This window comes from Melanotaenia boesemani, chromosome 7, assembly GCF_017639745.1.
Source record: "Melanotaenia boesemani isolate fMelBoe1 chromosome 7, fMelBoe1.pri, whole genome shotgun sequence".
Classification (NCBI taxonomy): domain Eukaryota; kingdom Metazoa; phylum Chordata; class Actinopteri; order Atheriniformes; family Melanotaeniidae; genus Melanotaenia; species Melanotaenia boesemani.
In genome coordinates, this window is record NC_055688.1 from 20,075,794 (window position 1) to 20,097,881 (window position 22,088).

The 22,088-nt window shown below is 37.3% G+C and overlaps 1 protein-coding gene across 3 annotated transcripts; it reads left to right on the forward strand.

The window, feature by feature from the left end:
- The first annotated feature begins 630 nt into the window (after positions 1-630).
- ocrl (OCRL inositol polyphosphate-5-phosphatase) lies at positions 631-21,629 on the forward strand. 3 transcript variants are annotated; one of them, XM_041990207.1, is made up of 24 exons: positions 631-1,101; positions 1,658-1,737; positions 4,105-4,196; positions 4,477-4,515; positions 4,870-4,983; positions 7,734-7,919; positions 8,053-8,290; positions 8,492-8,662; positions 8,812-8,913; positions 9,009-9,123; positions 9,622-9,738; positions 10,003-10,184; positions 11,038-11,149; positions 13,971-14,080; positions 14,545-14,680; positions 14,860-14,970; positions 15,147-15,312; positions 15,809-16,044; positions 16,747-16,770; positions 18,304-18,423; positions 18,865-18,949; positions 19,211-19,338; positions 19,469-19,580; positions 20,005-21,629. In XM_041990207.1, exons 1-24 carry the CDS (start codon positions 1,060-1,062, stop codon positions 20,127-20,129), a joined length of 2,943 nt encoding a protein of 980 aa, XP_041846141.1. In that variant the 5' UTR covers positions 631-1,059; the 3' UTR covers positions 20,130-21,629. The 3 variants fall into 3 exon arrangements, with proteins under 3 accessions (XP_041846141.1, XP_041846140.1, XP_041846142.1); XM_041990206.1 differs by having other exon boundaries at positions 632-1,101; positions 8,489-8,662; XM_041990208.1 differs by lacking the exon at positions 16,747-16,770 and having other exon boundaries at positions 632-1,101; positions 8,489-8,662.
- Positions 21,630-22,088: the final 459 nt, after the last annotated feature.

A 22,088-nucleotide genomic window follows, 5' to 3' on the forward strand; every position in this document is an offset into this window, starting at 1 on the left:
GCAATTTTGCAAAGTCTAAAGATGTTTTGTTTTTTTTGCCCCGCAGAATGAAATCTAGGATTTTATGAATGAGGAAAGGGGTATTTTGGCCAATTCTATATGTGATTACTGTCTCTGAAATAAAATGATTGTTTAAACAAATGGATAAAAAAAAAATGAAATTATTGTTCAATTTAAAATGCAGAAAAAGTACAAACTTGTAATGAATGTTTCTTTCAAATAATGTTTAACACGATGAAAGGCATCCTGTAGTATGTTTATTCCACAATTCCTTTCCCACACAGATGATGTGGATTTTATGGAGAAAAAATGTGTAAACCTTTACCCTTAGACGTCCATGCCAATTCCAATTTATTATTATTATTATTAAAATGGCATTACTCCAGTATTTCTTAATAATGTGCTCTAATTTCAGTTTCTGGAAAAAGTCTGCATTATGCAAGTGATACGTTGACATTATCTGATGTAGGCTACTTTCCGCAGTTTAATTAGGCTAGCAATAAGTTGTGATAAGTTGATGGGAGAAAAAAATTTTTGAGAGTATTGATTCACACTCCGGGGCGGAAGATGGCGTTACATGCCTATATTTATTTCCCACTGCCGAAAAAATGTAGATGATGAAGCCAGGCCAGAAAAGCAGGCGGATTGACAGGCGGTGGCGGAGGGAGGCTTCATAGTACATTCCGTGTTGTAGCGTAGCTACGGGACTGGCAACCATAAGCTGCCCTCCGCTATTACTTTGCTGTCTGAAAAGTCTGTCTTTTGACACCTAGCGGGTTGCGAAAAAAGTCGGATATTTTACGACAGAATGTTGGACATTGACCTGGATATTTTTGTTCTCTAGCCTATGTTGAATATTTCTGACACCTTCCAGTAGCAGCATCAACAACAGCTGGCTAACGAGAGTTTAGCATTAGCAACCGACAGCCGAACAGCTGCCCGGAAGGAGGCCGTCTCAACACCGGGTGGGGATTTAACTTTGAGAGCCCCAACATCAGCACTGCTCCAGCATAAAGTCAGTGAAACACAATAAACTGAGCTTTATTTGTTTCGGTAAGAATGGAGCCTTCTTTGGGGATATGCGACGAGGAATGCTTGGCAATATCCTTTTGAATTATGTGTTTTGTACCATTTTAAACCGCTGTAGCTAATTGGCTAACGTTAGCTTCTTGTAACGTAATTTAGCGATACTTTAACCTAATTCAACAGTAAGCTTATATTTACTTATATTTTAAAATAAATACAGTTTTATTTTAATTCAGAAACCTATGTAAACACATGATCAGGCTTATGCTAATAACACTGCATAGTTATTTATTGTTTTAATAGGATAACGTTAGCCATTATTTAACTACAAGGTAACTTGATTGTATTGACTGTCACTAACAATCACAGTCCGCACACTGCTTTATCATTCACTATGCTATGACTTTTCATCTTTTCCGTTAGCATGTTGTCTTTTTTAACTCCTTCAAACTACATAATTAACACTTTAAAATTATAGCCGGCATGTTGTTTTTAACTCCTTCAAACTACATAAATACCACTTTAAAATTATAACCGGACTGTGTCAGTTTTAAACAAAACATGGCTAGTTTTGATATGCAAGCTTATTTCTCATCCTCCATCACAATAATTCCTTGATTGTTCTGCTCACACTGTAAAAGGTCAGGAGCTGAGGTCTGGCCAAAAGGAGCCCAGACTACTGTCACTAATTGAGCACAAGGGAGAGTTTATGTAAGTATCTGAGACCTAAGTACCTCACAATTAAAGTACTTTTGTCAGAAAATAGATCAGTTTAATGACATACTCTAAGTTGTGTACCTGGAACTATATCAAGTTCTTTAAGAGGTTTGTGTACATATGAATCCAGTAGGTGGATCTAAGTTCTTAAGAGCTTCCATTGATAGAAGATGCTGTACTGTATCTGAAGTGCTGAATTTGGGCAGGTTTTTGCATATAGGAGCTGTGTCATAAATTGGCAATCAGTAGCTTTCTCGGTTTAAAATACCAGATATAGAATTGATCATGCAGACAAGTTCATATCAGTATGGTTCCATTAGGAAAGCATTTGTCTATATATATCTGTATCTATATCTATATCTATATCTATATCTATATATATATATATATATATATATATATATATATATATATGCTTGATCCAAGCTGTTCCAGTTTTGCATGGAAAACCTTTAGATGTTAAGTGTCAGGTGTCATACACCTCAGCTAAATAGCAAAAGTCATCCCCATGAAACTGTGGCGATTCAGAGTTGCATCAAGCAGATTTTCTACTCGAGGACCTTTAGCTAAGTGAACCTATTCCTTACAGAAACACCACCCTTGTCACTATTCAGATTTGCTATGATTGAACTAAAAGTCAGGTGGCCAAAATTTGGCCAGTGTCGACTTGACAGCTCCAGTGTTTGTTTTTTAGAGGGGATGGGTTATGGCATAGGGGGATTTAAAATGATGATTGCAGCTTACACTCTGTTCTACCAGCAGACAGCTCACTTATCCAGAATTCCTGCACTTTATCTTGGGCAGTAATGAGACTCACATGGGCACACAAGCAGCATGCTCAGCTAACTATATTAAATCAACACAAGCAAAACTGAGGATCAGTTTTGACAGGGAAAACTGGGAGACCTAAAAACAAGGCATTAAGAGTGTTTCGATACAGATATCCTATAATGGCAAAATTTTTGGTACTTAAACACAATGATGTTTTGAATTTTTTCAGAGTCAGCAGTTATTGTTTAACATGGCATATTATTATTACAGGATGAATTTAAATGGAAACATAACACCGTAAAAAGGCTGTGCTGTTGATACTAGTGTTTGTTTTACTTGAGGTTAATTGTTGAGGCACCTGAAGTGTTTAAATTTAGGATTTTCTGCTTGGCATTCATTGTTGTGAAGGCTCAGACTTGATGTATTTGGTGTACCGCACATTCTTGCATACTATATCACAAATAGACCAATCCCACTTTATGGCAATTCATTAAGGTGATAGAGGTCAGATGAAGGACAGATGAAAGAAACTATTAAACCCTTAAAAATAAACTAAAAATAAACTAAAAAAAATATATATATATATATATATATATATATACACACACATATGTTGTAGCAACATGTCTGACACACAGACATCAGTGTTCCCAACATTACCAGTAAATCCAATGTTACTAAAAATGCAAGGTATTTATATTATACTGTCCACCCCCTTTGAAGGAGAGATGCTTATGTTTTTTACTTGGAAGTTCAAGAGCTTTTCATATCAAAGGCCCCTTGTAGATTCTAGTAAACTGTCTCTGACACATTTGGTCCTGCAGGCATGAATCAGTTTCCTGTCCAGCGATAATCACAGTAATTGTGAAGTGAAGGGGATTCGTGGGCAGTTCCCAGAGAGCTGCTTTGAACCTTGCTGTAGGCTAGCTACCAGTGAGCAGGATTTCACCCTGCCTACATATCCACATCATAGATTTGAAACTATTTATTTTGACTAAAAAACCCAACCCATGTTTACTTTCCTTATCTGAATGTGTGCAGTGTTACTACACTAGATTTCTGTTGAGAAACTTTTGAAGCACAGTGCTTGTTTTTTTTTCTCTCTATTGTGTGCTTGTTCAGCTGAAATGACTCAATTTTGAATTAATTTGAAGAAAAATCTTGCATGTGCTTTTCTGTGAAAATGCAAAACTGCCATTTTAATGACTCAGTAATCATATTCTAATCCTAATGGCTCATCTACCCACATTGCATCTCATATTGTTGGCCTCATAACAAAATTGCACAAGTCACATTTAGGCTAAATTGTGATGTCTAACTGTACTGTCCTAATATTGCTGATTGACTGTGCATCATTACCTATGAAATCTTAAAATATGACTTAGGTAATTATGCTATGAGGCTAACAATATATATATTCCAATAAATTGTAAATACTGTGCATGAATCTCCACAATAGGACAGTGGCTATTGTATGGAAAAGGCATTTCTGTATATACTTTATTTGAATGTTTTAAAATCTTAAATGATGTTGGAGCATCTGAAGACTGTTTTTTTTTTTAAGTCAGAGTTTGTGCTGTTCTCATCTAGATTGCGTGTATTGGCCACTCCTAATGCTGTTGTGTCTCATCCAGTGCCTGAGTTGTCCATACTCATCAACAGTAATTTTGAAATTGTACGAGGTATGTGGCTTTTTTTAAAAGTTCTCAATATTGGGATGATAGTATGAACTTTCCATTGTATTCTAAATATAATCAAATGTTTAGGACAAAATAATCTTCCAACTCTTCTAAGCTTTTCGTTGTCAGCGTTTATAAAATATGTTCAGTAGACCCTGCCTCACTTTTTTAACATATAGGTGTTATTTTGTTTTGCTTGTTTAAAATAATTGATTACCCCACTGGTTTACTCCCACTACAGATGTTTGATCTACACTTTTAAATCTTTCCTGTTTTCTTGCAGAAGCTGAAGAGGCACTACTAATTGATTTCTCAGCAGATTGTGAGTACTTTTTGTGTCTGTAAGTTAATTTTGTGTGGCCATAAGCTTTGCTTTTTCAGCTCAGGCTCAGTATTTCTATTTGCAGAACTCAGTTAGTGCATGCAGCATTACTTCATAGAGCTTGTTGTAACTCAGTTTGTTTCCAGTTTTACTAGATTTTTAGAGCATGCCTGAAGATGTGTGTCTTTATTTATTAGCATACTCCGGTCATGAGTTGCCAGGGCTTTCTAAAAGAATGCTGGATTGGTTTACTATTACTTCACTTTGCTTTGTTTCCTAGACAGTCTGTAGCGTGTTTGCAAAATCCAGATGAGTTGTCTGAGATACATGTGGGTTTTCTGTTCCCCTCTCAAGCCTGGGTTAGAATACGAATCAAAGGAGACAAAGCACCAGAACTGCTGTTGGAACTTCAGGATGATGAACGGAGTCAGACCTTCATTGCCCAGGTGAAGAGTGCTCAGCAGCAAGGTAAGACTGGACAGTCTGTCGACAGTCTAAAGTAGTGTGGTGATTAATTATTGAATCATTCATCCAACATTTATTTACAAAGGGTGGATTACGCTGCCTGCTTATCTCCTGTGTATCCTTGCCACCCACACACATCTGGGTACACACCTTTTGATTGCTATGTTTTTAAATCAACATGAAAGCTACCATCCCAAATCTGTGAATAGAGTTGTAAATGTAAATTCTTTTGAGAGGGAATATTTTAAGATAAACTGCTATGATCTTTCCTTAATGTACACCTGACTGTGAATGCTGGCAGTAATACTGTTGTTCACAGTCACCATCAGTGTGTCCTAGCAGCTTGGGTATCTTAACTGGAAATAGAAAATTTAATGTTTGCAGAAGTGTTTTTGGAAAACCACATGTATGGAGTACTAGCTGTTGTGTAACTCTTAGCACTGCTCTGGCTGAGAACAGGGACATAATAATTTTCACATTCATGTCACCCTAATCAGGGCATGCGACCTTTAGACGGAAAAAATGTGTGAACTACCTCAGAACCTGTCTTTATTGTGCTTTCCGCTTTCCTCAAGTGAAGCTGTACAGTCTGTATAATTTTAGCTATGGACAGAGATATATAAGAAGAAATATAAATACACACAATAGTTGCTGAAGAGATTGAAAATGTAAATAAGGGAAAAGATGTTTATGGAAATGTTGTCCATCAGAGAGACAGTCATTGGTAGTGAGATGAAAACCAGGTAAAAATTACCTAGTTTGAAAAGAAAAGCAACATTAACTGACTGCTAACATTGTTTTAAGCTAGTACTGTTAAATTTGTCACCACATGCATGAATATAATGAAACTACAAATGTTTTTTTTTTTTACTGCTGGTGTATTAAGCAGGACATTATGCAGGTTGTAATGCCCAGTGAAAGACAGTGAAAGCTATTTGCCACACATTACACACTGTATGACAGCAAACCTTTTCGTGACGCCACAGATGTCAGACGGGGTGAGAGAGGGTAAATCAGGAGAGGAAAATCTACCAACTATTAGATTAGAAAAGAAGAGTTACTGTTCCTGTCTGCGTCAAACTGCACTTAAACACTCACCGTCAGTCCCTCAGTCTCATACACCAGTGTCCTGGCACCCTGATGCCTAAAGTAGAAATGGGAGGTTCTACTTTCTGTTATAAACCACTTTGTTATCATTCTTGCATGTTTTTTCTTCTACATGCCACCTGTTACTTCATAACTTCCCAGGTAAAAAAGGAAAGCTGAAAAACTGGACTGTGTTTCTAGTCAGGATGGAGATTTGTGCCTTCCACACTAACAGAAAATCTCAAAGTGACAGAAATCCCAAATACACAGAACTATTTAACATTGCTGTCATAAATAGTTTATACAGTGTTGAAGGAGACACACATTTTAAATAAAATAAGGGCTTGGTTTGAAATTTAAAAGGAGGGAATAATAGAAATAATATAAATATTAGAAATAATATTAAAAATAGTTAATAATTAAATTGCTCTGAGTACTGCTCAGTATAGTTTTTACTTTAGTTTTCTGTATTTAACAAAATTCAAAAAAATATTTTCATAAATTATTGTGCATATACTTTGAAAATAAGACGCATTTTGATCTACAAAAGTGTTATTTTTCAATGTTTTTTTTTTTATATATTGCCCGTTTTACTATACTGAGCACCAAAATAAAAAAAAAAGCAATGTTGATCATTTTGATATTGAAATCATGATAATCAAACACAATGATTCATTAATGTAAACATCATCTCTCTCTTCTAATCTTCAACATCAGTCTCAAAGTTTTCCCTTTCTTACTAACCAAATGTGCTTTTCCTTTATTGACCAGAGGCCATGTTTCTTCATTCTTGTATGATTTAATACCTTGCAGAAAAACCTCAAAAGCATGCGTTCTCTCATTCCTCTTTACATGAGCAGCTCACAAACTGTACTGAGTGAAATGTGCTGCAATTACAATATATACAAAAGCAGCATGTCATAATGCACAATATTTTGTTTTGGGTCAATTTTTACTGCTTTCATTATCATAAGTCAAAATGGTAATTGTGATTGAAAATTGACGTTTAACTGCCCAACCTTGTCGCTTACAATAATTCAGGTCATAGTTCAGATTTTGGTTGGGGTTCAGATCTTTATTCTGCCTGGATCACATAAAAACTGTTTTCCATTAAACATTTCATGACCGTTTGGGCAGTTTGTTTTTTGTCTATGTATTGTTGTAAGGTTCAGTACTTTGCAAGACCAAGTTAATCGGCAGACTGCAGGGTGCCTTTGTTGAGTATAGTGTAGTGGTTAAGCACAAAGTTGGAGTCACTCTTCTGCTTAGAACCAGTTCATCCAGTTTGACAGTTAACAAAGCCATTAAGTTTACTTGACTTGTAATTTCCTGGGGTAGCAGAAGTGAATTGGAACTTTTCCTTCTTCAGTCTCATCACAAGTCACTCTTAAACTCAGATATCTTTCATCAAACGATGGCAACATTTTAACATGAGCCAACATCTTTAGTGTTGGCTCATTCTTGTTTATGTTAACATTTTCAGGGAGACGTTAAAGCAGGATGTACATAGATTTACATTCAAGTTTCTGATAGAATTGTTTTAATTTTCCTTTGCTGCAGGGTGTTGCATCTTTATTGCTTTTGCTTCATTGGACATAATGCATTTAAGCCAGGTTATGTTTGTCAGAAGGGAGCGTACAATGACTATGTGGTTTCATTTTCCTAAGCTGTGTCTAAACGCAAAACGATGGAGCCCCTTACACCAACACCCCATAGAGGTCCAGTCCCCATTCCACCACACAGGGCAACCAAGACAGCTAACACTATGAGTCCTGGAGTCAGCACACCCAAATCTACCAGCACACTGAATCCCAGTGTTAATAACGGCACGTCAACAAATAAGAACAATACAGGTAATACAAAGACAGACTTCTTAACAAGTAAGAAAAAGATAAATGAACAATAGCTGATGTGAAAACAAAAGCTTAACCATTATTTTATTGTTATTTTATTGTTAGAATAAACTTATTTTATTTTTTAATTCAGGTCAGTTGCTTCCTACAAATGTTGGATTTGACGAGAGCATCAACCACACAGTTAAAGTTGAAGAAAAAAAGAACCACCAGAATCGCATTGTTGCCTCCAGGGAACCTCCACCTGTTCCCCCTCTACCCCCCCGCAGAGCCTTCGCTCCATCAAATCCTCTTCCTCCTTTGCCTGACCTACAAGAAAGAGATGTCTCCTTACAGGCCAGAGACAACTCCATAAATAACAGCAAGCCAGAGTAAGTCGAGTTTGAAACAGCAGTTACTGGTCAAAGTACTTAACATCTTTTTAAATAAAATTGGCATTGCTACTATAATCCAGGAAGTTCAGTATTATGAGGGTTTTCTGTCTGAAATAATGTTTGCATTTTAATAATAACGTCTTCTTTCTTTTTTTTTTCTTTTTTTTTTTTATTTTTATTTAAAAAAAACACTAGTAGTTTTAGGTCAGGGTTTGACTACGCGGACAGGCCAACGTCCTGGTGTGAAAGTCCCACGAGCAACAGCATGAGACATGACATCCTGTCCAGTCAAGTAGGACAAAGAGAATACCTCATCAAACATCGCCTGGCTAAGAAGGAGAGCGAATATGTAGACATACGGTCCTTCAAGTGAGAAGATCTTCTTTATACTTTGTGGTTTTAGTTTGGTTCTTTTCATTTTGAAATGCAGTAAAACTTCATTTTATATATTAAAAAATTAAAAATAAAAAAATGGCTGGTTCTGCTCCCACTCACATAGAATTAATGTTGCTTCTCAGGTTTTTTGTAGGTACATGGAACGTTAATGGCCAGTCACCAGATAGTAGCCTTGAACCATGGCTCTGCTGTGACAGTGAACCTCCTGATATTTATGCTCTGGGGTAAGTAGTAAGCAAAGATTCACTATTTGTCTGACTGTAAGAGGAGTGTCATTTTCTCATATTTAAATAACTTGTAATATTCTGATTTTATGTAGTTTTCAAGAATTGGACCTGAGTACTGAGGCTTTCTTCTACATGGATTCATCCAAGGAACAGCTGTGGGTTGAAGCTGTGGAGAGGAGCTTGCACCCAAAAGCCAAATATAAAAGGGTGAGTTTGAAATAGGGCTGCACAATGTATTAAAGTGATTTGTTATTGCAATAACAACATGTGCAATATCCATTTCACAAAAACAAGACACCATGTTGCAATAAGGAAATAGGTTAAACACAGCTGTTTTAATGAAGGTTGTATTCGACTATGAAGGAAGTTCTTCTTTTGTGCATGTTCTACAATTATCATACGCAGGTGTAGAATTGGAATGCTGCCTTTTATACAACTAATACAACTATGATTGGCAGCCATATATCAAAGTATTAATTTGTTACAAATTTTATCATCAATGCAATGTTTAGAGATGGCATAGATAGGATAGAGATGATATTTACCCCCTCAGCCCCTAATACCATGCCACCCTGGTTTAAAGATACAACCAAATTGCTTTAAATCGACAAGGAAGACGCTGTAGAAAAAACTAAACTTTCTCTGCATTCTGTTCTATTCTATTTTAGATGTTGTTAAAACTACACTGTGTTGAATTTTGTGCAGGTTCGGATGATACGTCTAGTTGGGATGATGCTTGTGATCTATGTGAAGAAGACACAAAAGAATCACATAAAAGAAGTGGCTGCAGAGCACGTAGGGACAGGAATCATGGGGAAAATGGTTTGTTCATATTATACTTGAACTCAACCTTAAGAAGGGTCCATGGTGTCGTGGTGTAATTACAGACAATAAATTTTTTGTATACCTGACACTGTGAAATGTCACCTTACAGGTTTTAAGTTCTTGTGTTACTGTTTCTTTGAAATGTAAAATATAATAAATAAAATGTTATATTGAACTTCTGTTAAATAACTTAAATTTAAACCTGTCATTTATGCCTAATGGTTTGTATTAAACTAAGAGTGTGTTTTGTTGATCTTTTAGGGCAACAAAGGAGGTGTGGCAGTTAGATTTGTCTTCCACAACACAAGTTTCTGCGTAGTCAACTCCCACCTAGCAGCACATGCCGAAGACTTTGAGCGCCGCAATCAGGACTATAAAGACATATGTGCCCGCATGACTTTCCATTTACTGGACTACCCTCCTCTCAGTATCGTCAAACACGAGTGAGTTTCTCAGTTATTCAAGTCTGGCCTGGGAACATTTGTCAGAAGTATTGTTCAAAGTAGATTTTTATACTATATTTCTATCATTTTGAGATTTTGTTTAACACTGTCACTAGCTGCGTTTACATGGAGAACCTTTGATCCAGTCAAAATAAAAATGCATCATCTAAACATGTTGGCTGATCCAAACGGCTTCGATCGGAAAGAATTTTCAATCCGATCGATAGTGGAGGTTTAAACCTTTTCACGATTGGATCAGCAGGAAAAAATAACCATGTATACACTCATTCCAAAGGTTTCTGTGCATGTTCGAACTACATGGAGGTCACGTGATGTAATGAGTTTGGGAAGACTTGAAAAATGGCAGCAGCAAAAGAGATCCAGACTGTGGCCAATACATGTTTGTTAGAAACTGAAAGAATAAGGAATTATCAAGCATTTCGGCGGTCAAAAGGTTAAAATAAAAATTCCGAACTACTGGGCTCTGCGAACGTCAAAAGCGTTAGGATTATATTAAATCTGTCCATCATGTAAATACAACTGACCGGATCACTTTATCTAGCGTCCATGTAAACATGTCAGCTGGAATTTCTGATCAGATTGATTTCAGTCCGATAGCTTAAATATTTGTCCATGTAAGCATAGCTACTGAATTATTTAACTTATTCCACTTTAACCGTTTTACATACCAAGACTACCCGTGATCTACAGGAGCATCAATGACGTATTATATTTTTTATTTGTAATTTTTCTTTGTTTGTTTGTGAGTCAGACATTGAAAATAATCATTGTCACAATGAAGCTGATTCTGTACTTTAAAAGTTTTTTTTCATATCTTGTTTGTGTCTCTCAGTGTGGTTATCTGGCTCGGAGACCTAAACTATCGTCTCTTTATGTACGATGCTGCTGAAGTCAAACAGCTAATTGCTCAGAATGCACTAAAGAAGCTCCAGGAGGTTGATCAGGTAAGAGTCCACCTCACTGTTTTTCTTGAAGCTCCAGTACTCTGCCTGGCCAAAAAAAAAATACCAAAAAAACCACCAAAAAAATAAAAAGGACACATTCTAATATTTTGTTGAACCACCTTTAGCTTTGATGTCACAAGATTATTTCCATCCAGTGTTAAATAAATTTTTCACCAAGATCTTTTATTGGTGATGGGAGAGTCCGACGACTGGGTGGGGTTCGGTTCTGGACTGACATGGTTGCCAATCCATGTGTGAAAACGATGTCTCATGCTACCTGAACCACTCTTTCACTATTTGGGCCAGATGAATCCTGGCATTCTTTTCTTGGAATATGCTCGTGCCATAAGGGTAGAAAAAACTATTGATGGAAAAACCTGTTCATTCAGAATATTCAGGTATCTGCTGAACTCATTCTGACCTGACAAACTGCAGCAACTGCAGATCAGACCCCCCCCAGGCTTGGACAGTAGGCACTAGGCATGATGAATGCATCACTTCATATGCCTCTCTTCTTACCCTGATGCACCCATCACTCTGGAAAAGGGTAAATCTGGACTCATCAGACCACATGACCTTCTTCCTTTTTCTCCAGTTAGCCTCACTGATAAGTGGTTTTCTTATGGCTACACAGCTGTTCAGTCCCAATCTCTTGAGTTTCCTTTGCATTGTGCATGTACTTTAATTATTAAACATAGCCCTGAGTTATTAACCCAATGTTAGTAGTTTCTGCAATTTTCTTGGTTGTTTTCTCTACTTGATACATGCCAACGATTTGACCCTTCTTAAAGTGGCTCTATTATAGGCATTTCAGGCTAATTTATTTTAATATGTCAGTCCACAAGGGCACAACTCCTTTATTTTATATCAATTCTTTCTGTAGGCTCTCAGATCAGCCTCTGCCAGAAGCAAGCAGAATGAGACTCTTCTGCCTTGAGCCCCATACCGGCTGCCTTTGACTGGTGAAGACCAGGGAATACACTGTGTGCAGAATTATTAGGCAAATGAGTATTTTGATCACATCATCCTCTTTATGCATGTTGTTCTACTCCAACGGGTACAGGCTTGAAAGCCTACTACCAATTAAGCATATCAGGTGATGTGCATCTCTGTAATGAGAAGGGGTGTGGTCTAATGACATCAACATCCTATATCAGGTGTGCATAATTATTAGGCAACTTCCATTCCTTTGGCAAAATGGGTCAGAAGAGAGATTTGACAGACTCTGAAAAGTAAAAAATAGTGAGATGTCTTGCAGAGGGATGCAGCACGTGATCATCGAACAATCAAGCGTTTCATTCAGTATAGTCAACAGGGTCGCAAGAAGCGTGTTGAAAAACCAAGGCGCAAAATAACTGCCCATGAAATGAGGAAAATCAAGTGTAAAGCTGCCAAGATGCCATTGGCCACCAGTTTTGCCATATTTCAGAGCTGCAACATCACTGGAGTGCCAAGAAGCACAAGGTGTGCAATACTCAGGGACATGGCCAAGGTAAGGAAGGCTGAAAAACGACCACCACTGAACAAGACACACAAGATAAAACGTCGAGACTGGGCCAAGAAATGTCATAAGACTGATTTTTCTAAGGTTTTATGGACTGATGAAATGAGAGTGAGTCTTGACGGGCCAGATGGATGGGCCTGTGGCTGGATCAGTACAGGGCGGAGAGCTCCACTCCGACTCAGACGCCAGCAAGGTGGAGGTGGGATGCTGGTATGGGCTGGTATCATCAAAGATGTGCTTATGGGACCTTTTCGGGTTGAGGATGGAGTCAAGCTCAACTCCCAGTCCTACTGCCAGTTTCTGGAAGACACCTTCTTCAAGCAGTGGTACAGGAAGAAGTCAGCATCGTTCAAGAAAAACATGATTTTCATGCAGGACAATGCTCCATCACACACATCCAAGTACTCCACTGCGTGGCTGGCCAGAAAAGGTCTAAAAGAAGAAAAAAATAATGACATGGCCTCCTTGTTCACCTGATCTTAACCCCATAGAGAACCTGTGGTCCCTCATCAAATGTAAGATCTACAGGGAGGGAAAACAGTACACCTCTCTGAACAGTGTCTGGGAGGCTGTGGTTGCTGCTGCACGCAATGTTGATCGTGAACAGATCAAGACACTGACAGAATCTATGGATGGCAGGCTTTTGAGTGTCCTCACAAAGAAAGGTGGTTATATTGGTCACTGATTTGTTTTTGTTTTGTTTTTGAATGCCAGAAATGTATATTTGTAAATTTTGAGTTGTTATATTGGTTTCCCTGGTGAAAATAAATAAGTGAAATGGGTATATATTTAGTTTTTAAGTTGCCTAATAATTATGCACAGTAATAGTCACCTGCACACACAGATAATCCTCCTAAGATACTAAAACTGAAAGAGCCCCACTCCAACTTCCAAAAATATTCAGCTTTGATATATGAGTCTTTTGTGTTCATTGTGAACATAGTTGTTGTTCTATAATAAAACGAATCCTCAAAAATACAACTTGCCTAATAATTCTGCACACCCTGTAGTTGTTAGGAGCACACACTGTTTTCGTCATAGAAACACCGGCAGAACTTGTAAAAGAACCACCGTCATATAAATACTCAGTAAACAATGTCAACACAAAACATACAGCTGTACATGTTTGAGCCCAAATCAGATCCCAAGAACGAGAGTGAACAACCTGCAGCAACTAAGCATATCAGAATACTGCATATGTATGTGTGTGTTTTTTATTTTATTTTATTTATTTATTTTTTTTTTATATTTGTGACAAAAGTTGTTCTGTTTTTAACTCTGAAATTAATTGAGAGTGTTGCTTCCTTCGCTGTGTAGCTGAACATTCAGAGGCAGACGAGGAGAGCCTTCACAGACTTCATGGAAGGAGAAATCAACTTCATTCCCACATACAAGTATGACCCCAAAACAGATCGATGGGACTCTAGGTAAAACCTTATTACTCTATTTAGTTACTTATTTTGTATTAAGTGAAAATACAAACTTTCTCTACGATTTGAATTTATATAAAAAAAGTAGCCTTCCTCATTATTAATAAATAATCTAAATACATTGTCTCATTATGAAAGTGCATCAATGGTGTTCCTTTGTCAGTTCATTCATAGCCTGTTTTAATATAGATAAACGTGTGATTTGTTCAGAACAGGTAAAGTCAAGGAGAAATATGTTTGAACATTGGGTAGTGACTGAAATAGGAACTCTCAGATTCATCTTATTTTAGGACTACAAATTGTCCACAGTTCAGTTTTCATCTGTGGATTTATGATTAAAATGTATTTGTAAAGAAAACTTTTCCAACCTTATCGCAAAACTAACACAGAGTCAGCAGTGCTGTGCTTTTATTGCTGATATCAAGTTCCTTTCTTTTCCTCTTAAACTCTGTTTCCTACAGTGGAAAGTGTCGTATCCCAGCCTGGTGTGACAGAATCCTGTGGAGGGGCAGCAATGTCAAGCAGCTTAAGTACCGCAGTCACATGGAGCTGAGAACTAGTGACCACAAGCCTGTCAGTTCTCTTTTCAACATGGGGGTAAGAATCTGTACAGTTTAGTCCAAGACTGACTGGTTGAAGTTGAAGCCTGCAAGGTAGTAAAATTAATCTAAAGCATATAATTTTTGCACAAATATGATGAAAATAAATCATGATGAAGCTCAATAGAGCAGTGTTTGTATGAAGCTTATGAGTGTTCCTGTGTCTTTGTGTAACAGGTGAAGGTTGTAGATGCGCAGCGCCAGAAAAAGGTGTTTGAGGAGATTGTTCGGGTAATGGATAGACTAGAGAACGACTTCCTTCCTTCTGTATCTCTAAACAGAAGAGAGGTAATAATACTGGAGACCTGTTTTTATCTTTTCTTGATGATATAAAGTCAATAAACCCTTACAATTTGTAAAAATCTCTCAAAAATCGAGAGATTTAAAAAACATCTCCAACACTTTCTGTAATAATGATGTTGCAAAACTGTGATTAATGTGGATTCTTCTTACTTGTTCCCTAGTTTACATTTCAGAATGTAAAATTCCGGCAACTTCAGAGGGAACGCTTCCTAATAACAAATGATGGGCAGGTACCCTGTGCCTTTAACTTTATCCCCAAACTCAATGACTCGCAGTATTGCAAGCCTTGGCTGCGTGCCGAGCCAAGCGATGGATTCTTAGAGCCAAGTAAGTCCTTTTGATCTAAATAAACCCATCTTCTTTGGGCTTATTAACTTTCATTAAACACTAGAGATTACTTTCCCCCCTTTAATTTATACACAGATTGTACTTTAGATGTGTATTTATTGCTGCAGTTTGACTGTAGTTCTTCCTTTTACATGCTTGTGTTCATTATACTCTTTTTATGATTTTGTTATAGCCCCCATTTACAATGCAGCTTGTTCTTCAACCAATAGATGTTTTAATTTCAATTTTGCTTTTAACGTTTTTATTTAGTTTTACTTTTTGTTGTAAGTGGGCATATGAGGTTTGCTCCAAACATTTCATTGTACCTGGAAAATGACTAAGTGCCTGTCCAATGTGTGACACAGCAGGCCACATCTAAGAAAAATAAATAATTCTTCTGACAGTAGCTATTTGAGGTACACTTTAAAAGGTGTTTGCTGTAAAAAGATAAATTTAGTTTGCAGTAATCTTAACGTTATCCTACCTGCTTGAACAGATGAGACCCTGGAGATCTTTCTGGAGGTTTATGTCAGTAAAGATGCCGTCACCCTGCTGAACTCTGGAGAAGACTCTATAGAAGACATTCTGGTGCTCCATCTGGATCGTGGTAAAGACTACTTCATCACCATCTCTGGCAACTACCTGCCCAGCTGTTTTGGCACCTCGCTGGAGGCTCTATGCCGCATGAAGAAGCCGATCAGGGAGATCCCCATCACCAAGCTCATTGACCTGGTGAGGGAAATTTAAACCAGCAGCAATGAAATGGAAATGCTGTCAGATTAATTAAAAGCATTAAGATTAGTGCACAAAGTTTCCTCAGAGTAGTTGAAACAGATTTATTTAAGTCAAACCAGTTTAGCTGGGATTATAATCTGACAGCAGCTCCTCACTATGGCTCTCCATTACCTGAAATATGAACAGGGACACGTGAGGGCTTGTTTTTTGTCTCAGGGTAAATGCAGTCACACATAGAGTCTATATTTACAAAGTATAAAATCTCTCAACTAGTATATTTCTGGCTTTGATGTGCCAAACAAACAAGGAAGTAATAATTATATAGGAAGAGAGCTCCTCAAGAACAGGGAAGACTGACTCAAGTTAGAACCGCTGTAGTCTGCTTCATATAAATAGTCCTCCTGTCGCCTCTCTCTGCTTCCATTATGCTATATTTAATCTCATCTGATCTGACTTTGGTATGCAGTGTTACTGTCATGCCTTAATTTCCAATTTCTTAAACCATCATTTTCCTTCTGGGCCAATGGCTTGGTCAGTGATTTAGGCAAAAATGATCCACAATTGATCTTCTTATCTTATCCTGTGTTTATACATAGTTTGTCTATCTACTATTCTCTTCTTTTATTTCCATCGCCTCTTCTTGTCTTGATCATTCCTTTCCAACTCTTCGCTGTGGTTGTGGGCTGACTTCTTGCTCAGGGAGAGGACAGCTACATGGAAAAGGTAAAATATTAACACTGATACTGATAAGCTTTCAGGCACTGCAGGGTCAATATCACTCCAGATATCAGACTCCTGTGATCAGATAGCTGCTTTATGGCACATGAATGACCTTTCTCTATTGTCTACAACATTTATTGAAAGGAACATAAGTTTTATTTGGATAAGTCATTTCTGCATGTTACAATAACATGACTGATGTGTAATCTTAACCTTAAAGATTGTGTTTGCTTTAGCCTTAAACATCAAGGGTGCATTGGTGTGACTTCACATGAGTTAGTGTGTGTAAACATGTGTGTTTGAATGAGTTCTTCTAGTGCAAGAGGGTCAACCAAGGGAAGACACTTAAAGAAATTAACTGTTTCCAGCCTCTGAAAAAGATTTTGTTCTTTTGAAGTCATCTCTTGTTTTTCTCATTTGGTCATGGATCAGAAAAAGACATGTAAGTCTCTGGGAATTTGATTGTAGTTTTAAAGTGAAAATGTAATTCCTCCTATAATATTGGATGTTATTCAGAGTCTGAGACATTTGTAGGTTTTGAATGAAGTGATTCCACCGTCTTTGGACTCGGCAAACTGAGGACATTTTTCATTATTTTCGACCCCGTGGTTTTCTTTTAGTTTTTTTTTTCAAATGATTTACACAGTTACATGTAACTTGCTGTTTTGCTCAGCTTTTGTATGCTGGCACAAGCAGCTTAAAATACTTGAACATCTTTAAGGCTCATCTGAATCTGGATACTCCCATTCACTTTCTAAAAGCTTACGTGAGCAATAACAAGCTGGTTAGGTTAGTTATAGTTTGTATGTGAATCAGTGACCCATTAAATCTTCCATGGCCCATCAGGGTACAGAAGATCCAGTGAACATTAGATGCACTCTAAATCTCATTTCACAGTAGGGACCCTTTCTGCACAGCGTCTTTGTAAACATGACCTACAGTTAATAAGAGGAAGTGTTGTAGTCTGATCAGTTAATCTCAGACTCTAAATAAGCAGAGCAACTAAATATACTTCTAATAAGCCGTTGTTTGTTAACAGTGTAGCAATAAAATATTTTATTTATTATGTAGAATTTTCTACAATGTCCGGGCATTTCCTTGCATTGTAGGTGTTTAATTCTCAGTCGAATATTTGTTGGTGAAATATTTCAGATTTTTACACTGGCTTTTAACTGCAGCATCTTCCACATGGACAGCCCTCTCCAGTTTCCGCTGGCTTCATGTGCAGCCTCAGTAGCTGTGGTTATTTTTGGATGTCTCTCCTGAGTCTCCAGGATCCATTTACTGAGACAAAAAGAACATGATATCCAGCTCAGTGAAATGGCTTGCCTTTATTTCTCCAGACCTCAGAGATAAACTTGACCTCACTATTGCTCCATCACTAATTGTTTACATTTGTTATGCCCAGTCATCCCACTAGTCTTTGTTACACTCTGTTGACAGTATATATATGTTTTTTTTTCATATGTTTTAAGCTCCAACAAATATTAAATCAGTATTAGAGCTTAGTAAAACAGCTTTTTTTCTGCTAATCAGGAAAAGTCCAAAGTGAGTTTCCTCATGGCAGACGGGGCAAGTACTGAGGACAAACCTCTGAAGATCCCCAAGGAGGTTTGGATTCTGGTCAACCACCTCTTCACCAAGTCCTGTGATCAGGTGAGAAAAAAGGTTAAATACTGGCTGAAAGATAAGTAGTAGTTAAGTTTAAAATTTTCCAAATGTGAAAGTGAGACAGAAAGTTCAGTGATCTATTGGCACATAAGTGATGTTAAACATGAAATGATCTGAACAACTCTTTTCATGTAATATTATTAAGTGTTTTTTACATCAAAGCATACTCTTAAACTTTAAATGTATCTGCTTTCCCTGCTTGTTCTAAAATTATGAATAACTTTGTAGAGCCTAAAGACAAACTTGATGCTGTGCATTGTAATTTAAATCATGTTAAGTCTGGATAATCTTACCACAGCAGTAGTCTTCTTTGGTGTCCCACTCAGTGGTAATGTGGACCCTGTGCTTGTAAATAACACATATAGTGATATTTAAAGAACTCAGGCTGCAAGGGAACTGGTGTAATGTGCCATACTTGTCTCGTAGGAGGACTTGTTCCAGACACCCGGCTTACAAGAGGAGCTCCAGAGCATCATTGACTGTCTGGACACAAGCATACCAGACTCCATCCGTATCCTTTCATATGTAGTCGGGGTTTATTTCAGACCTGCATTTAACTGTGTTGTTAACTTGAAGGCATTAAATGCTCAGTCAACTTGCCTTCTTACTGTTGACAAATGAATGTGATGTGTAGGCAAAAACGGGTTTTGAAGATTTTGTGGTAGAAAACTTGCCATTATTGTTGTGCTTGTTTCAGATGTCCACTAGAGTACAGCAACAAAGCCCTCACTGGACTCCTTACATGCTTTTTCTTCCCTAACTTCTCATGTAGCTGGTTGTAACCACTCTGTTGCTGAGGCTCTGCTGATCTTCCTCGAAGCCTTGCCTGAGCCAGTGGTGTGTTATGAACTCTACCAACGATGCCTAGACTGGGCTCATGACAGCCGTCTCTGCAAACAGGTCAGGGATCATGACTTCTTTCTGGTATCTGACACTTAGGATGGACACTGAATATGACAATGCAGACAAAAATATAGTATAATTTATGTACTACATAATTAATCCCTGTCTCTACTTTGATGTTCAACAGTTGATCTCCCAGTTGCCCCGGGCTCATCGCAATGTGTTTCGCTACTTGATAGCCTTTTTGAAAGAACTTCTCAAGCACGCACACAATAATAATCTCACAGCTAGCCTCATAGGTAAGAGACAGAGTGCTTTCATGTTATACATGTCGCATCCTGCAGAGCTTATTAAGGGATTAAGTCATTATTTTAGCCAGTATATTCTTGCTGATTTGATTGGATATTCTGGGCTGACAGACTTTATTTAAGCATATAAGTGTTGCTGGGTATTCATTTATGTCATCATAACATCTAGTTTTTTTTTATCCAGAACTTGACACTGAAATAAAAGTGGTCATAAATTTTCATCAAAGACAGCATTTGACTCGTGGTAGCGTTGTGATTATTAAAAATTTTGTTTGGTTTTGTGTTGAATTTCTGCAAGTTGGGCATTTTAGTCAAAACCTATACGTTATCCAGCCTGACAGGACAAATTCACAGCAAGTATTGACTGAAAAGCTTATATTAAACTCATTCTACAAATTCCTTTCTTGTGTTTTAGCTACACTCTTTGCCAGCCTCCTCATCCGACCACCCCCAAACTTTGCAGGCAGACAAACGTCACATGACCGTCAGAAAGCCATCGACTTCATTCTGGGGTTCCTTATGGCCGGAGACGAGGAGTAACTGTGTTGGAGGCTCATTGTAGTGTTGGTTGGGTTTGGAGCTTATTCTCACTGCAATCAACCTGGACCCATTGTTGGACCATGTAATTGATCTTATGGTATATTTTCATCTGTTGGAGTCCACCGCAGCTGTTCTGCAAACTAACGTTTACCAACTCTCATTTTGGAGATACTTCCAATGGAACTTTGAAGATTTTAGCTGTTGTCTGCAATATATCTTCAGTTCATACACAGTATGACTAGTTGCTGGATGGGGAAGCTTTTGGGAGAACTTTGAACTGATTTCTATGCACTTTCTATAAGGACGAGTGCCTCCAAACCAGACTTGTCCTCAATGTCAGCTGGCACTTCATGTTGTAGGTGCTTATGCCAAAGTGACCCCTGAACAGTGAGTGATGTGAATGTCAAACACTACGCAACTATAAAGGTTAAAAGAAAAAACTCACACTAAAGACAGGAAGATTACTTCCTGTAGTTCTAGAGGAGCAGACTGAATACAGTATGTACAAGTATACTGTTAAAAGTGTTAAGTACTTTAAAATGGGTTAACTCTGTAACAAATAATGTTTAAGCTTAAGGTAAGTCATGACAATCATTTGTTGCTACGTTTTAGTTGTGGGGACAATGATAAGATACCTTTGAGATTCATTTGTTAACATATCATGTATTTTAACTGTTATTTATATATATTTCTTTCCTTTACGTGTTCACCATTTGAAACTTTTTTTGGTTTCTACAGCAGGATGGTTTATATTCAGACCTACATTACTTTAGAAAGAAAAAAAACTTTGTATGTAACCACAGCCATGCACCTTACCTATAGTTGTGTCAGTTTTCCCTGAGTTAGAAAACAAGTTTGTTAACACTATAACTTCCTGTTTAACAAGAATCAAGTGAAGACTCGGCCTCGCTGGTTCTTGATGTCATAGATTGTTTAAATAGTGATTGTTTCCTGCTTTATGAGTGTTTGACTTTATGGTGGTGCGAATCTATGATGTTGTCTACAGTTTTTTCTTGTTCATCATGGCAGTGGAAATGTTAGTATCTGTGTTTGTTTACATGACTTTTGTTGTTTTTCATGACTTAAGGCCTTTGTGACGTCATGACACATTTGTAGAGTAATATTTCTCATTGCTGCAGCATTTTCTGGGAGCAAGTTTAGCAAGATTTAATGGTTCATTACTCTGCAGGATACGCCCTTCTGTGTTCCTTCCTTTTTTTGTGCAGTTAGTGTTGCAAAAAATGTTATGCTTATTGAAATAAGGAACTTCTCTGCTTTGTTAATGAATATTTCCCAACAGATGTTGGTGTTCGTTTTCATAACTCATTTCCCTCTCACTATCTTGTGTACTTGTAGTGATACCTGATTAAGCCCAAAGTTGTTTTTTTTTCCTCTGATGTTTTAGAAATATGATTTTAATTGATGTTGAACATGAAGACATGATGTAATGTGAAAATGCTGGCAATCAAGTCAAGCTACATAAATTCCCGTTGGACTTAAGTTACTTTCTTTGTCTGCAATTTCTTCGTCCTTATTGCCATCAGCATTCTTATTTTTAGAGTTTTCTGTTAGACTTTGTTTAGGCTGAACTTGAAAGGCTGAAATGGTATTTTGAGCCTGTGGGAATAGATCCTGGTTATTAAAATTTGGGAGAACCATTTAACAAAAGCAGTTCATTTTCTGTCTTTAGAAATGCAGCCCTCATTATGTCAGACATGAAAATGCAATCAGTATCCTCTGATTTTTAAGCATTTTGTACAAATCTACCGAGTAATGGCATGGTGTGGATATTTTTTTGTTTTTAACTTTTTATTTTAAGTTTTGTCATAAAATCAAGGTACATTTAAAGATATAAGATGACACAGTTGTTTTAAACTTTACAGCATTTTGGTACATTTTAATTTATTGAAAATAAAATAAAAGTGTCTATAAAGCCATTGTATTCTGTTTGACATCGTC

Bases quoted from the DNA above. Each gene is read 5' to 3' on its own strand.
- ocrl (XM_041990206.1), top strand. From the start codon at position 1,060: ATGGAGCCTTCTTTGGGGATATGCGACGAGGAATGCTTGGCA. The intron at 1,102-1,657 runs ATATCCTTTTGA...TGTTCTGCTCAC, and splicing joins GCGACGAGGAATGCTTGGCA to ACTGTAAAAGGTCAGGAGCT. The intron at 1,738-4,104 runs GTAAGTATCTGA...GTTCTCATCTAG, and splicing joins GAGCACAAGGGAGAGTTTAT to ATTGCGTGTATTGGCCACTC.